The following is a 17503-nucleotide window of genomic DNA, read 5'->3' on the forward strand; positions in this document are numbered from 1 at the left end:
ACGTCCTTCTCTAATCTCTTAAAAGGAGGGTGAAAGAAACATCAGTGGGTGCAAATCCCAAAAAGAATAAAAGACAAGCTATGTTTATGGAAAACATTCCTGGGACATGTCAGTGGGGTCACATTGTGCCGATGTGATTGGGTTTCCTCAGACTCCTTCCAGCTTATCATAGATGCAGTGGCCAGTACAAGTATGGATGGTTACGTTGGGGGCAAATGGTTTTCAGCTGAATGGTCATCTTCTTGGCCTGAACTGGGCAATCCTCCCTATTTCAGTAGTTTCCATTTGGCAAGAGCAATATTCACAACTGACTATAGCATACAAACATATTCATCATCCAGAAAAATGCTCTGCACTACATAACTTGCTGTTGACCATTTGTCCAGCAAGGGACCTCTGCTCTGGTAACAAATTTTTATTACTTAACAAGTAAATCAAATAATGTTGCAGGAGACTTCCTCTACTCCCAGTATATTGCTAAACACTGGAATAGTATCCCCACACAAATAAAACTTTCGGACAGACTAAATAGTTTTAAACCACTGCTTAAACATCTTAACCAATACTGGTCCTGTACATGCTCATCACAGGGTTAAAACTTTTTCACTTTATAATACTATCCAAATACTCTCCTTAAACATAATATTCTCAACCTCTTACTGAAATGACAAAACAATTTTTATACATAACTGCTGCCTGTAAAATCCACTAAGTTGCACATGTGCTTTCTCTTTAGTAACTTCCACCTCTGTAAAATCTTAGAATGTGTATTTATAACTACTGTCTGTGTATAAATGTAAATAGAATGACTGGAACTTAGTATAATGCAATGTAAGCAAATGGAACTTTTCTCCCACGGCCTATGCTGAAAATGTGTATTACCCAGTCGGTCTTTCCTGATTAACAAAGACAAATTAACTAACTAACTATCTAACTATCTAACTAACTAACTAACTAACTAAAATAATTTTCATTCTGATAATCAAGCCATTGCCCAAATCCTTCTAAGTAGATCCTCTCAATCAGAGTCTGGTCTGTTTTGAGGTTGCTAGCATTAACAGTTTTAAAATCAACCTTATATTGTGCAAAAAAAACATGTACCTGGAATTCACAATGCTATAGCTGACAGCTTATTTTGTCTCCAGATTTCTAAGTTTCAATCACTGTCTTCAGTCCCTCCATAAATACGGATCCTTAGAGAAAAATGATGTTGACTTTATTGGACAACTCAGGCTGAAAACACCAGGAGATGTCATGCTTTTGTTTTAGCAAAATCTAAACCTTTTTATTTGAATCTTCCAGTTAAAGATAGGCACTGGTCACTGGATATCATGGTTAGCTACATTCTCTATAGGTGAATCCTACATGTCTCCCCCAGTTCCTTACGTATACAAATTACTGCACTAGGTTGGTTAGCATGCCCAGTTTGGCTCAGTACTGAGTTATCAACAGTTTATGGAAATAAGACAGTCACATAAATGCCAACCACAGATATTTGAGAAAGCCTATAGGACTGCTGGTTGTATTAAAAGGAGTAATGAAGTCAGTTAGGGATTTCCATTCCATACTATTATGGGGAACATTATTTACTTGGCTTTACACTAGAGCCTTTAGAATTAGTGAATTAATGCAGTCAGTACAATGGGCTGATGTTGTTGTAACAATTTTGTATATGTTAGCTTGGTTAAGAAAACCCAAAACAGACCAAAGCGAAGGTGGCTATCAAATTTCTTTATGGAAATCAGAAACTCTGGCTTCCTGTCCTGAGTTTTGCCTCAGGATTCCGTATTCCATCAACCAAATAGTCAAGCTTTGTCACCCACAGACACCACCCCAGTGCTGAAAAAGGCTATGGATTGCCAGGGCATCACTCATGAGGGCTATAATTCTTACTTCATTAGAACAGGGAGAGTATCTGACTTAGCCAGGGTTGAGGAATCTGTGGAGCTGATAAAGGGCAAAGGAAGATGGAAATCAGATGCTTTTTGCAGTTACATTAGATGATTGCATTTCATATTTTCCTTTTTAGGCCCACTCCTGCTTCTGATCATAGGCCACTCCTTTCTGCAGAGCACCCCCCACAGCAGCCAGCAGACCTAATGGCATGAATCTTGGCTTTGATCCTGCTCAGTGGTCAGTAGCATGGCTAGGATACCAAGGTCTCTCATGGCTTCAGTTTTTGTCATCTATCAAGAATTTAGTTATGTTCAGCAAGGTACCTGATGCACTAATAATTCATCTGGGTGGCAATGACGCGTGTTGCATACCAAAAGATATTCTTCTTGGTAAAAGCCTGGCTGATTTAGCCATTTTATGTCAAATGTTGCCATTTAAACATGTAGGGTGGTCATCCATCTTACTAAGATTAACATGGAGTGGTGCCTGCAAACCTGCAGGAGTTGAATTTACTCAATGATTTAGAAACATAGCAGAGCCAGAACAGTTAGGCAGATTCATTCATCTGATCACCCTAATCTGGGGAAACCAGATCCAGATTTCTATCATACCGACAGCATTCACATGAGCAACTTGGGATAGGATTTGTTTAATTTGCAGTTATCCTTTCATGTTCAGGATATATTAAAAAAAAAGTAGTTTATACACTTGATTATTCAAGTTACATTTGGACTGGCAAAGGGGGAAGGACAGCACGTAGAACATGCTGGTGGGCAACTGAATTTGCAGCCTCTTTCAACCATTTCAACCCCCCCCCCCCCTTGCTTTTCCAAACTGCAGGTAGTTATTATATTCATGGAGTACAATACCTGGGTAGGTAAAGTCATGATTCATGCTGGAGTCAAGGAAGCACTGTGTACACTACCCGTTTGTTGGGAAAAGCTGTGCTGCCAACTCACGTTAATAAAAACAGTTCATTTGGTGTTAAAAACAGTTTGCAGTTTGGTATTTGAATGTTACTTATTGCAAACAATTGGTTTGCTCAGTTTATGTATTTGATTCTTTAACAAACGACCACAATGCATATGCTTGTACTTAGTCTTTTGTTTGGGTGAAGGAGTCTTTTGTTGACAACGTAATTTGATATGCAGAAACACTGAGTTTTTGGAGCTCTACACATAAATGTAGACGGGGCAAGCAGACAGATGGCAAAGAGGGCAATCCAGAAATGCATGGTATCACTGGGATGACACAGGCAGAGACCAGTGCTTACATATTCCCCAGACAATCCAGGGAAATAACACAGACCAATCTAATCAAAATTTAAACACTAAGTAAATCATAATTACATCATTTGCTAAATACACTAGAACTCTCATAAGCAACACAGCCAGCTCCTGATTTTAATTAAAACAGAATAATAAGAAATACATACACAGAGCTGTCAACAAAAAAATCAGAAAAAAACTGAAGTCAAACAAAGCATGGTGTACAGAGAGGTGTCCGTAGACATGGACTGTCTATCCATGTTCCATGAAGTCAGTGGTTTTGAATGGTAAACTTTACAGTCCCAGTCCCAAACCAGTACCAGGTAACAGATGTACTGTGTACATAAATCAAAAATGATCGTTTAATACTTTAGTAAAGGTTAAAAAAATGTCTGTTTGTGTTTAACAGCATTCCTTGTTCACTAATTAGAGTACTGTACTTCCATGGTTTGAAGAAGCTTTCATTAAGAGGTAGAAATAACTACCTGCTGATTTGACAGTCTTGACAAGGAACAGGAAGAGATTAGTAAAGTGCTGTTTGCTTTTAATGGAAGCGAAGAGGCAAGCCTACAGTTTACTAATAGCAAGATAATTGCCATAATTTTCCTTCATTAAGCGTCCTGTTGCTTGGAAGATGAATTAATCTTTCAAGTCTAATGGGAGGGAGAGAATGATAGATAGGCAGAAACAGATACAGAGAAAGTAACTGCTTTGCACGTCCACATAATGAATAATTGGGATATACGGGGGTCAGATGTATGGTAACATACTGTATAATAGGATTGTTCCAGACTGGTACATCTCATGTATAGCTTTGACACTCAAGGCATACTTTTTCCAGTCCCTTCTGCTGTATACTCTATAACATGAGGATGTATAAACAGATTACATAATAAATACAACTTAACATGGATCAAGCATTTGAAAACTGAGTCAAAAGCTTCTGCTTTTCCAAATTTTAATATTTCTTGTTGATTTCACAGAATACTGCTTTTCTTCAAATAAATAAAACATTTCTTACAATTTCAGTCCACTGTTTTCTAATGCCACTTCTTCCAGCTTCAGTGACTTGTTGATCAGGAAGAGTATTTGTTCAGAAACCTCTAGATTCTGTTGGAAGAGTAACAAAATGCACACTTTGAATACATACAAACACAACACCCTCAATGAATGTTTACTATGGTTCTGAATATTTTTTCTTTACATACCAGTTTGAAATCCTTGCAGTAGAGCTTGGTAAACCATTGATTAAAGGACAAGGCAGCAATGCTGAGGGCTACATCTCTACAATATAATGCGATACAGTGAATTACTGGTACTTAAACAAAAGCAGAATTAATTTCCTCTATTGGTCTTTTACAATAATTTGGCTCACCTGCTTTCTAGGTGACTGAAATCTAAAAGATTAAATTCCCTGCAGTCTTGACTATGATAAATGTTATCCACATCCTGGAAGAAAAATATATATATTTCAGTTGCTCATTCTACTGGCAGTGAAAGAAACATCTAATGCAGATCATCGCTATTCCCACAACAGAGCTATACTACAGTCTGTTTCATTTTGATAAACAACATTCAGACATCAGTGTTAATCTATACAACACCCTCAATGAGTGTGCACTGTTTATATAAATGCAGCATTAAAGACCTTGTAATAAAAATAAGGGTTTATGACTTGTCAACTCAAAATGAACCAATCTTGAATTCCACAGATGTAGCTGCTGGAAACTTGAGCTCATGAAAGAAACAGGACTTAAAAAAAACCAAAAGTACTAGACATGTAATACAGTCCCATCTGAGTTGCCTTCTCCAAATTGATTTATTTTATTTTTCTTTGGTTAACCGGGGGTGTCTGACTGGGCCTAGACCCTTTTTCAGCAGAGGCCCGGGGAGAATAGCTCCACAGTGAAAGACAAGTCATAGATACATTTAGGTTTTTAAACAGCATCACATAACATAGCAAATTTGGGAATAACATATCTTACAGTGGTGTTAAACAATACAAATGCAGGGAGTCAAAGAAACATTCATTATTAGTAATAGACAATAAATTCCATTGAAGCACAATAACTGATTACATAATGCATTAAGTTGCTTTTACAATATTAATTTAATTAAGCTCCAAGGTATCATATTTAATGCAGTCAATATTTACAATTACAAATTTTGTAATGCAGTTTAAGTGAACATAGAACTTAACAGTCATTATAATAAAATTTGCAGATAATAAAGATTTATCATTGATAACCTGATCATAACTATTTGTATTGCATGGAGTTTTATCTCCTCCATGTACTACTAGTTACAAAACAAAAGTGTAAGACCACAAAGTGTTTCATCAGCTTTGAAAGCTTCTGAAAGCCAAAAAAGCACTCAGCATCATCAAACAGACCACAGGCAGAAACAAATTGGCCCTCTATAAAACTAACACCTTTGAAAGCTGTTGGAAGACACTTTATGTTGTCACACTTTTGTAGCAAAGCGACAGTCTAATAGATTTTAAAAGCTGTTTTACCTTCTGCCACTATTTTTTGACATTTTGACAATCAGACTGTTCCACTATTAGTCCTTAGCAAAAGATGCAATCTTAACACTGCTTAGGTATGTCTAACAAACTTTTGCTGAACACCCATATGGGTTAATAAGATCAGGTCTGGCACTAAGGATGTGCTTAACAGTTTTATATTTTTCCCAATTTTGAAGTGTAATCATGACATTCAATACACTGCAAAATATTCAAAAGTGTGTGTGTGTTCACTATACATCCATATTGGCTGACAAGATCCGATCTTGCAATAAGGATGCACTTACCAGGTGTACCTTTCCCCACAATTACAAAGTGTAATCATAGCATTCAATGCACTGCAAAAATATTTAAAAGTGTATGTGTGTGTGTGTGTGTGTGTGTGTGTGTGTGTGTGTGTGTGTGTGTGTGTGTATGTGTGTGCATGTGTTTGTGTGTGCCTGTGTGTGTACATGCATGTGTGTGTGCATGCTCGTGTGCATATATGTGTGTATACATATATGTGTGTGTGGACGTGTGTGTGTGTGCTTGTGTTTGTGTGTGCCTGTGTGTGTACATGCATGTGTGTGTGCATGCTTGTGTGCGTATATGTGTGTATACATGTATGTGTGTGTACGTGTGTGTGTGTGTGTGTGTATACATGTGCGTGTGTGTGCTCGTGTGTGTGTGTGTGTGTATGCATGTGCATGTGTGTTTGTGTGTGTGCATGTGTGTATGTGTGTGTACATGCATGTGTGTGTGCATGCTCGTGTGCGTATATGTGTGTATACATGTGTGTGGTATGTGTGTGTGTGTGTGTGTGTGTGTGTGTGTGTGTGTGTGTGTGTGTGTGTGTGTGTGTGTGTGTGTGCTTGTGTGCTTATATGTGTGTATACATGTGTGTGTGTCTATGTATATGTGCGCGTGTGTGTGTGTGTGTGTGTGTGTGTGTGTGTGTGTGTGTGTGTGTGTGTGTGTGTGCATGCATGTGCGTGTGTTTGCTTTTACTTTTATAAATCTTTTACATACTTGTATGGTACAGTGTAACAGCAGCAAAAGAAGTATCATAGAGCTAATGTGTGCGTCATGCTAAATGTTTCAGATTACAGAGAAAGGAAAAGCTCTGCTGCATAAATACAAAGTAAATATGTTGATCAAGCTTTTTTTTTCAGTTTACTGATCCATGTTGTTACATCATATATCAGATGATACTTTGTAATCAGAAATACACTATAGCTCATCTCTAAGGTTTGTGTTAAATTCATGTCTGCAATGTATGCTTGTAGACTGTTGAATATAGGAACAAAAAGTATTTGTCCATAGAAGCAAACAGTGCTGCTGACCACAACATTTGTCCGTATAAGCAAACAGTGCAGCTGATCAAAGTGATACAGTTTGTAGTTCATCACTATCCTCTGTGTTAGAGATGCATATAACTTTACTGATCAGAGGAATGAATTTATTGCTTTTCCATTGTCTCTATGTGACATTTCATTACAGTGGACCTTCTTAAATGTTGAGTTTTAAGTCCTATGTCTTCCATGCAGGGTCTTGATTGAATCACTGTATATCCCAAGATATTTTCCTAATGACTAGTTAGTTGAATAGTTAATTATTTTACTTGGGTTGATTAACTGGTTTACTGGACGACTCCACAAGGACCCATATAAGCCACAGGCCAGGATATACAGAAAACTGAAAAAACACTATGGCACATCAAAAAATAACATAGCGATCAGTAATAATAAAGGAGAAATAGGAAATCTACACATGACATTATATTATCTAAAGTCTGTTAAGCATAAGAGCACCACAACAGAATAGTACAATTCCACTGATCTCCTAGCACAACAACAGTTTGACTTATTTTTTCTATATTGCTAATATCACCTTTGATTTCCAAGTTCTATACATTCAACAAGAATTAGGACTGAGACTGAATGGCTGCTGTGAACAAAAGGGGGAAAAAACAACAAAGTGAAATACTTGTGAAACCTCTGTTTGTTAAAAGTATGCACGTCTTGTTTTGAAAAGGACTTCATCACGGCTAATGATTATTAATGATGCCATTTAATGCTAATATCTGTCAATTTCCAATAACAACTGGTAACACAGTTCTTTAGTTTCTAATGCATTGCTGTAGTCACTTCCAACAAAATTTAAATCAATGTAGTCAACTCTAAAAAGCACAAAGGCTAAAACTTAAACAGCCTGTACTTCACTTGAAAAAGACATTAATGGTATCCTATCTTTTGAGCACACAGGAGTTCTCATGCGTAATAATCTTGCAATGTGAACCACAAAAGAAATATTGCAGGTATACTGTCTTCTCACCCTGAAAGGTTATTTAAATACTGGAGATTCAGCATGGTCCATTATCTATAAATCTATATTGGCTGCAACATCCACAAGTAAGTGTCTGTTAATTTGTTAAAAACAGCTGTTAATGGATTGAATACTCATGCCCAGGTAGGAAACAAAGATACCCCAGGGACATATCCATGTGAGAATTGCAGTATGTGCCCATACATCACGATCATACAAGATTACCAACATCCACATGGCCATTGTACATTTTCACCTAGGACACGGACCAATTGTAACACTAAGAATTTAATTTATATGGCCAACTGCGCTCTATGTTCAGCCTTTTACATTGGTCTTACCAAGAGGAGACTGAGGGAGCGCATTTACAATCACATGTATGACATACGTAAACATCAGGAGTTGAATGCACTGGCCAAACATATAATCTCAAATCCAACACATCATTTCAAATTTAGAATATTACAAACAGTGCCTATTGGTCCCAGGATGGGTGATAACAGTAATACATTGGCGAGATTAGAGATGGAATGGATTTTTAGATCAGGGGTGCATAGAGAGCCAGGTATTAATAATTATGTCACTATTAAACCATTCATAGAATAAATGAATAGAAGTAAGGTTTCAACATTACAGGTCCATATTTGACTCCGATTATATATTCATGCAAATTGTTGAACTTACACATGCAATAGACTGGACAATATCAGAGAGGGTTGAGTTGAGCAAGGTTGAAAAGATGCCGCTCAATAAAGACATTTAGGAACGCTAGACAGTGATAGTCAATATGACTTCATATTAGAATTAATGTAAGTCTGAAGGTACTGATATTTAAGTATATTTATTCACTGGATTCACAAAGATCTAACAGCATGCTTAGATGCTTTCCTGTAACTACATTTTAAGTCCAGGTTAATAGCAGGAATGAGGTTGGAAAGACATGCAAGAAGTTTATTGACAATATGGATGACTATCTCTGAGTTTAACTTTATGTTGATTTAAACTCTATGAGATGTTTATACTTGTATATATTCCTATTTTGTATATGTGTTTCCATTAAGCCTATTACTATGTTCCACATGATGTAGGAGCATGCCGTTTCACATCCTTAGTATGACTCATAGAAGCTCGTGTCACAACAATTGAAAGACAATAGAAATGTTTGACAGTGATGGATTAGTTCGAAGACTCCCTACACAAGTTCTATGATGCATAAGGTTTAGTTATACTAGACATTACAGTTACTCCTTAATTAATTGATATTTACAATAATATTAACGAGGAAAGGGGAATATAGAACAATAATAATAATAATGAGTAACCCATGCTTGCATCCCAGTTAATACAAAAGAGCTCACTGAGAATTGGTGATTATGACCTGTCACTAATATGGGTGAATGATTGTTTTGATGTTTTGGTTTGCTTCTAAGTTATTTACCATGACTTAAGAAATGAGGCTGTTATATGTAACAGCGCTAGCAGCGCGGCATTTATGCAAGGAAGGTTTAGACGTCTGTTAAAAAATTTTTTGGCGGAGGGGACATACGTCATATCCTGAGTATCAGTTATGTTGATTCAAAGGTGGTTTGTAAACATGATTTCTAGTAGGAAATAAGAAATTCAGAAACAGGTATGACAACCACACTGGCATACGGAAGATGGTTCTTCTATATAGGTCCATGGGAGTTATGGATTTAATGAGTGATTCTTTTTTGGGATCGCAGACAAGAAGTTAGAAATTAACTACATGCCATGCAGACAGCCAGATATTGTTTTAATCCTTTGAGAGCAGTCTATTTGCTTATTCATTCTTTTGTTTACTTATGTGATCAGACTGTTATACAATACGCACAAATTTGCAGGCAATGTTGATGCCATTCAGGTGAAGTCTCAAATGATTTCTTTGACTCAGTTGATGTATTTATATGCATAAACAGTATTTAAGGTACATTGTTTTATTTATATATTATTTTCTATTTTTTACTTTTTATATGTACAGACTTGATGAAGGTTCACTTGGTACAAGTTATACTTATATGACGGTTTGCACCAGCAGCGTTTTCTGTATATGCATGTTATTAATTATTTTGGTTTTAAGATGAGATTTTATTGCTTAGTTAGCAGAGTACTAAATAACCAAGATGTCTCTGTTAATGTTTTATATGTTTTATATTAGAAATGGTATTTGTAAAACTTCCTCTTTCATTGCAAGAGGAAAGAATATGTGTAAGAATAAGCAACATGATAGTAAGGGTATAAGATAGGGACAAACTAGAGTTTGTGTCTAACGCACGTGTTAAACTCTAAGCTTACTTGAAAGTTTTTTCATTGATCAATCTACTAATTAACCTATGTTGAATTGACTGATTGCTTAATAGTTTAATGATGATTAGGAGCAACAGAAGTATATAAGGAACTAGGTTAGATAATGTAATTTGTATCTGAAGAAGCGTGCAAGAAGCACGCGAAAGCGCTCATTCTTGTTATCGTGTTGGAATAAAGGATATTTGTTGAATAATCAGAGTTCTCGTGGTGTGTCCTGTTTGGATGGTTTCTGGGATTGAATACTGTCTTATCTTTCTAAAATCTGCTTAATGTTCTTACAAATCTTACTAGTAAAAGAAAGGTGGGTTCTAATTACTTTTTTGTCCCAGATACAACTTTCCAACTATTGGATATAATGCTCCTTGCTGCCAAACTATCAAAGGACACAGGAAAAGCAAAGCTCTTTTATGATTCTGCATTCCTAGAGCAATATACCTTCTGTGGTAGCCCCCACCAAATAAAATAGGTAAAAGTAATAACTTCTGTAAATCACCACATCAGCTATATCATCCAATGTGTTTCTAAATGCCCTCTATCAGAAAACAAATACATGGGTGTATTGACCTTTGCTTTAAAGTCATCTAAGATAGAACACATTCTGAGATGAATTTCTCTTTCAGTACATTGTGTTGCATCCAAGTGGTGTGACTACTGTGAAAATATAGATAAATATTTACAAATGTGGACTTTCTGTGACTTACTTTCAAATTTACATTTTTCAGTGCTCATAAAACTGACAGTACCTAAAAAGTTACTACACGCCTTTACTACTGAAAATAAAAGATAATAATATAGTACTAAAAATATCACTGAAAACGTATTAAAAGAATCTTCATTGCCTCACCAAATAACTAAATAAAAATGAAAATTGAAACATCAGTTTATCTTAAAACATGCACCATTGTACCATATAAACCACAGTTACATATCTGAAAAATCATCATACATGAATACATCTGGGCATCAAAATACATCACAAAAAATTAAAACAAATTTGAAAAGGAGAGGAAAAAAGAAGATAACTTCTCAGAGGTACAGGCAAGTACAGGAGGACTATGGCTGATCAGGTTCGCAGACGACTGCAAACTGGGGGCCATAATTGACTCTCCGGCTGATACAGACATCCTCCAGAAGGGTCTCACTGAGACGGATACCTGGTGTCAAAACCATGGCCTCAAGCTAAATGCCAAAAAGTGCATAGTCATCTCCTTTGGAAAAAACAAAGTACCAGCGAACTACCACATACATGGTAGTGTCCTAAATACAGAAAATGTAATAAGGGATCTCGGGACCCAAGTAGATAGTAGTCTCTCCTTTGATAATCATATTGCCAAGGTGGTTAGAAAATCCTTCTATGTGGCCCACCTAATCACAAAAGGGTTCACATCTAGAACAAAAGAGGTTATTGTGCCCCTCTACTCATCACTCATCAGACCCATCATAGAGTACAACGCTCCATTTAGGATGTACCTTACAAGACACCTGCAACAGCTGGAAAGACCACAGAAGTACCTCACCAAGAGGATTAATGGCCTCAAACAGATGCCCTATGCTGCCCGACTGAAGAAACTCCAGCTGTACTCAGTTGCATATCGCTTACTCAGAGCTGATCTCTGACTGACATACAAGGCCATGTCCAACCCAGAATTGATGGACATGCTCCACCTAAAAAAAACAAATCCCCAAGAGCCACAAGCTCTAGGGATCTAAACCTCACCACAATGATAAATAGGACATGCTGGAGGGACAGAGTCCTGTCCCAGAGACTCCCCATGCTTTGGAACAGGATTCCAATCTACATTAGGCAGAGCCCCTCACTAACACTCCTCAAGAGAAACCTTGATTAGTGGATGGGTAACAGAAAATTTATCCCAGGGATCACTGCAGTGGCTCTGCTGAACAGACGCACAGGGAACTAATGGCTCTGCTGGACAGAGGCACAGGGAACTAATCTAAGGGGGCGGCAAAAGCCAACACATTCTGGCTAGGCTTATAAATATCCTCGGGTAGATAGCCTAGTACTTACCTATGAACCTAAGGAAAAAAAAAACAAAAAGAAAAGGAAATTAAATTCTTAATATTCAATTTGTAAAATGTAGCAGATCTGAACTACGAATGTTCATACAAGGAATCAAGCTCCCACCATATCAATATGAAACATACAAATGCTGGGGCTGTCACAGCCTCCATGGCTACTCCAGTTACTTGATGGTGACAGACTTTGTTGAAAACAAAATAATTATTTAAGAATAACTCTAGCAGAATGTTTAATGTATTATGTTAGAATTACTAAAGCCAGTGTTTGAGCTTAAATAAGCTCTAACATATTCAACATCCATATTCTGTGGGATGGATGTAAATAAAGGTTCAATAGCAGCTGTTACTGTGGAACTTTCATCATCATTAAACGTGTACTGTCTCAGACAGTCTAAGAAATTGCTTCAATCCTTTATACAATTGTCAGATTGTTGAATCAAATGATTCAAACTGTTTTCTAAATAATGTGAAAGAAATCACATTTTGGATCCTGCACTGTCAACAACAAATCTGAAAAGAGGGTTGTTGGCATCCTTATAGACCTTGGTAAAAACAAACAACCTCCTTAACCTAGGGCTAGATACCTGAAAATAAGTTTACATATCCTTTTCTAAATCTAACAATGCATCATCCAACAATTTAACTCTTTTGTTAATGAAAAACAATGTTACTGGTCTATACTTATTTGTATTTGTAATAAAAATTTCATCTTGTTGATGTACATGTATATCCATATTCAGTGATACTGCTCCTTTATTAGCTTTCGTAATACCATCTGACATTATTTTTAATACTACCAACACTTTTTCCCTTCAAATGTAATTTTATATAATTCAGTAATGAGTTTGCTGTAGCTGCAGTAAATCTGGTGCAAACCATTAAGAAAGAGTTATTAATTGGTTTTCTTTCCTTTCTCCTAGTAGGAGACACAAAGAGCTGATCTGTTTTTACAAATTATTTTCTTCTTTCCAGAAAATATCTCAGTTGTATATATATAACCAAACAATGTAGGGTCCTTTCACCTTTGTTTTTGAACATAGGGAAAACACAGATACGTGGATGGCTTGAGTCAATGGCTTTTCTGTCATTACTTTTGGCAAGAAAGAGGGGTCGGTGCAAAGGAACACATCTTCCTGGTGGAAAACCAAAAAGGGGTTCCTTACCATCAATATTGTAACTCTGAAATCCTTCTGGTAGATGTAAAAGCAACTTTTAGCATAATAATTGTAAAAGGGCTGAAAACACTGTGCAAAAGGGGCTATGGTTAGATCTTTTTAAACATAGCTGAGATCAAATGGTGAAAGAGGTCCGAATGGAGAGATGATAAACCAGCAAGCAAAGGAGAGAAGAATTGCTGGAACTGAATTCATCCTTAAGTCTTGGTGAGTACCTTCATGAAGTGGACCCTGTCTTTCACAAAATCTCACTAAGATGACACTGATATATAGACTGTTTTTATATAGCATATATCATAGACAGAAGTAGGTTAAAAATAAAAAAGATAGATGGGTTCACAAGACCCAGTATAAAAAAAGTGCCCCAATCTGGTAGGCACACTTCTGCCAGGAATGGAAAAAATTTGTGTAAAATCCTGAAGACATGGAAACATTCCTACAACAGACCCAGTGGGAGGATACCCCCCCCCCCATTGTAGAAGAAGTAGTAGTCCACAAGAATCAGAAAAACTGATAGGCCAAAAAAGAGCCATAAGGACAATAGAGCTGACTATTGAGGATAAGAAAGAAATTATGCATTGCTGCTGTTATTATGCAAGAAGCCCAGAATTTCCAGACAGAGAGTATACAAAAGATTAAGAGAGAAATTAGATGAAAGAAAAATACTTGCACAAGAAAACTGTCAGAAGCCTCAGATAAAAAAAATCGTGTTCATTAATACAGCAGATTTATGAAAAACATTATATAGACCAAGAAACCCTGGGCTGTTTAGAAAAAGAATTGACTGAAGAAGTGTGAAAATCTAAAGAACAAAATTTAGAAATTTTTGAAAGGTATAAAAAACAAGAAATGCATCTGTTTTGAAGAAATATTAATAAAGATCCTGTGGAACATAACAAAGATGCTAAGTGGATAGAAGAAGTAAAATAAGGGAAAAGATTATCAAATGTTCAGAATATGAAATGGGATGAAGTTATGGCCACAGAGATTGAAATAAAGTTAAGAAAAGCTCCTAAATGGAAAACCCCAGGTCCAGATATAGCACCTAACTTTTGGCTAAAAGTATTAACATCTTTACATGAAGATTTATTTGTATTGTACTGTATGTGGAGCTTTTCTCCCCTGGCCTCCACTGAAAAATGGGCTCTGTAGATTCAGTCAGACCACCCCAGCAAACAAATGTCAAATAAATAAATAAAAAAATAAATAAATAAGAGTAAGGACTATTTATATGCACACTCCAAACAAACACCGACCTGATTAACAACAGGAAAAATAATACAACTACTGAAGAGCTACCCTAAAAACTACAGACCAATAGCTTACCTTCCAATGACATATAAACTATGCAGTGGAATTGATGCTGACAGAGTTTATAGTCATTTAAATGAAAACTCAATCATGGCAATAGAACAAAAGAGTAACACAAGAAAGTGATATGAAACAAAGGATCATTTGTTGTTAAACAAAGTTATAATGGAGAACTTTATAAAGGGGAAGATTCTAAGAACTTTAAGAAGGGGAAGATTCTAAGTACGGAATGGATAGGCGGCAAAAAAAAAGCATTTGATTGTATTCATCATTCATGGATAAAAGAGTGTTTAAAAATGTATAAGGTACACCCTACAGTTATCGATTACATTACAGCAACCATGAAACAGTAGCCAAACACTTTGTAGTTAAGCCATGATAAAGGACAAATTATTATTCCAGGGATAAAAATTCAAAAAGAGGTATTCCAGGGTGACTCTTTGTCATCGCTGCTCTTTTGTCTTGCCCTTAACCCATTAAGCTGTCTACTTAACAGATTAAGTTGTGGTTACAATTTGACTCACAGGAAACAACAAAGTGTAAAGATTTCTCATCTTCTTTTTGTGGTTGATTTAAAACTGAATACAGTAGAGAGTCAGTTATCCAAACATTGATTATCCGAAACATCAATTATCCGAACACAGCCATCCGCAATGTTCTGGTAGGACAAATCATAATGTCTGAATATGTAAATGTTATACGTATTTCCTTGTGTGTGTTTTTTGAGCTTGTAAGCCACTAATGTGTGAAAAATATTCTTTATTGTCCAATGGAATCACCAAATGGTTGAAAAGTGTATAGGTTCATAGGTTCATAGGTAGGTACTAGGCTATTGGCTATAGGGCCTATATAAGCCTAGCCAAAAAGGTACCCTGGCTTTCACCACCTAAGAAAAGTATTTTCCTGTGCCCCTCAAGCAGAGCCATAGAAGTGATCCCCGGGGTGAACTTACTATTTCCCATCCAATCATCAAGAGTTTTCTTAAGAGTGCTAATGAGGAGCTTTGTTTGATATAGATAGGTAGTTTGTTCCAGAGTATGGGAAGTCTCTGTGACAGGAATTTATCCCTTCAGCATGTTCTGTTTATTGTGGTGACAAGATTTAGGTTCCTAGAGCATGTAGCTCAGAGGGATTGGGATTTCTTGAAGTGGAGCATGTCCAACACCTCTGGGTTTGACATAGCTTTGTATGTTAGGCAGAGATGCCTCTGAGTAGATGATATGCAACGGAGTAAAGCTGAAGTTTTTTAAGACGGTCTGCGTAGGGCATCAGTTTGAGGCCAGTAATCCTCTTTGAGAGGTATTTCTGTGGCCTTTCCAGTTGTTATAGATGTCTTGTGAGGTACATACCAAAAGGGGTGTTGTACTCTATAATGGGTCTAATGAGTGATGAGTAGAGGTGAACAATGACCTCTTTTTTCCTGGATAACAAATCTGTTGTGATGAAGTGCACCACGTAGACGGATTTCATGACTACTGTGGCAATGTGATTATCAAAGGAGAGGCTACTGTCCACCTGTGTCCCAAGGTCTCTTATCAAACTTTCAGTGTTAAGTAGACTACCGCCTATGTGGTAGTTCATGGGTACAGAGTTTTTTCCAAAGGAGATGTCAATGCACTTTTTGGCATTGAGCTTGAGGCCATGGCTTTGACACCAGGCATTTGTCTCAGTGAAGCCCTTTTGTAGGATGCCCACATCTTTTCGATTATGGCTTCTAGTTTGCAATCATCTTTGACCTTCATTAGCCAAAGACCTTCTGTGTTAGCCTGTAGTTCAGAGAAGTAGATACCAAACAGGAGAGGACCCAGGACTGAACCCTGTGGTACTCCACTTCACTGGTCTGAAGTCAGATTTAGAGTCTGCTACTTTCACAGTGTGGGTTCTGTCAGTGAGCCAGTTGGCAACCCACCTTATGACATAGGAATTTATACTTAGTTTAGTGAATGTATCTAGTAATAGTGGGGGATGGTGTTGAAAGCCTTGACGAGATCTAGATAGGCTGTGTGAACCACCTTACCCTCGTCTACTGCTTCAAAGAAGTCTATCAGGTTTAACAGACATGAGCTGGCTTTTACAAACCCGAACTGGATGGGGTCCAGAGTTTGGAGATTACCAATGTCTTTGTTTATAAGTTCCATGATGATATGTTCCATGGCCTTGCAGAACAGGCTCGTCAGGCTAATGGGGCGGTAGTTCCCGGGGTCCGTGGTGGCTCCCCCTTTGTGGAGTGGGATAACCATCACTGTGTGCCATTCAGTGGGCACAAAGCCTGAGGTGGGGCTATGACTGAACGTGGTACTTAGGTTGCCAGTTTGTTCTGTAGTTCGTGTAGAACGCAGAGTGGGATGTTGTCAGATCCCATGGATGCTGTGTTCTTGGCTTTGGAGAGTGTAGTTTTTACCTGTGCAGCCGTAATTACAGGAACTTTGCATTCTTCCGGTATAGAGATGGGCCCTTTAGGGGGTGAGAGTGAGGTAAAGTTAGCACTGACCCTATCTGCCAGGATGTTGGCAATATCAGTTGGTTCTGTATATTTAGTGCCATTGTGCTGTAACTCAGAGCAGATCTGAGTGTTGCCATTGAGATTCTTGACATAGCTATATAATGCTTTGTGGTTGTCTTTAGCATCAGTGGCAATTTTGTTTTCGTAACTAGCTTTGGAG

General features: G+C 37.2%; 1 protein-coding gene across 3 annotated transcripts in view; it reads right to left on the reverse strand.

The window, feature by feature from the left end:
- LOC122809736 (capping protein, Arp2/3 and myosin-I linker protein 2-like) overlaps positions 1–17503 on the reverse strand; it is a 1549910-nt gene that overhangs the window by 872785 nt on the left and 659622 nt on the right. For all 3 annotated transcript variants that reach the window (XM_044081444.1, XM_044081445.1, XM_044081446.1), the window contains exons 5-7: positions 4540–4613; positions 4373–4448; positions 4186–4274 (exon numbers count right to left, since the gene is read on the reverse strand). In XM_044081444.1, coding sequence (XP_043937379.1) covers positions 4186–4274; positions 4373–4448; positions 4540–4613 — 239 coding nt within the window. The remainder of the gene's footprint in view (positions 1–4185; positions 4275–4372; positions 4449–4539; positions 4614–17503) is intronic.

Source organism: Protopterus annectens, chromosome 8.part0 (genome assembly GCF_019279795.1).
Source record: "Protopterus annectens isolate FY-2018-M chromosome 8.part0, PAN1.0, whole genome shotgun sequence".
NCBI classification, from domain to species: Eukaryota; Metazoa; Chordata; order Ceratodontiformes; family Protopteridae; genus Protopterus; species Protopterus annectens.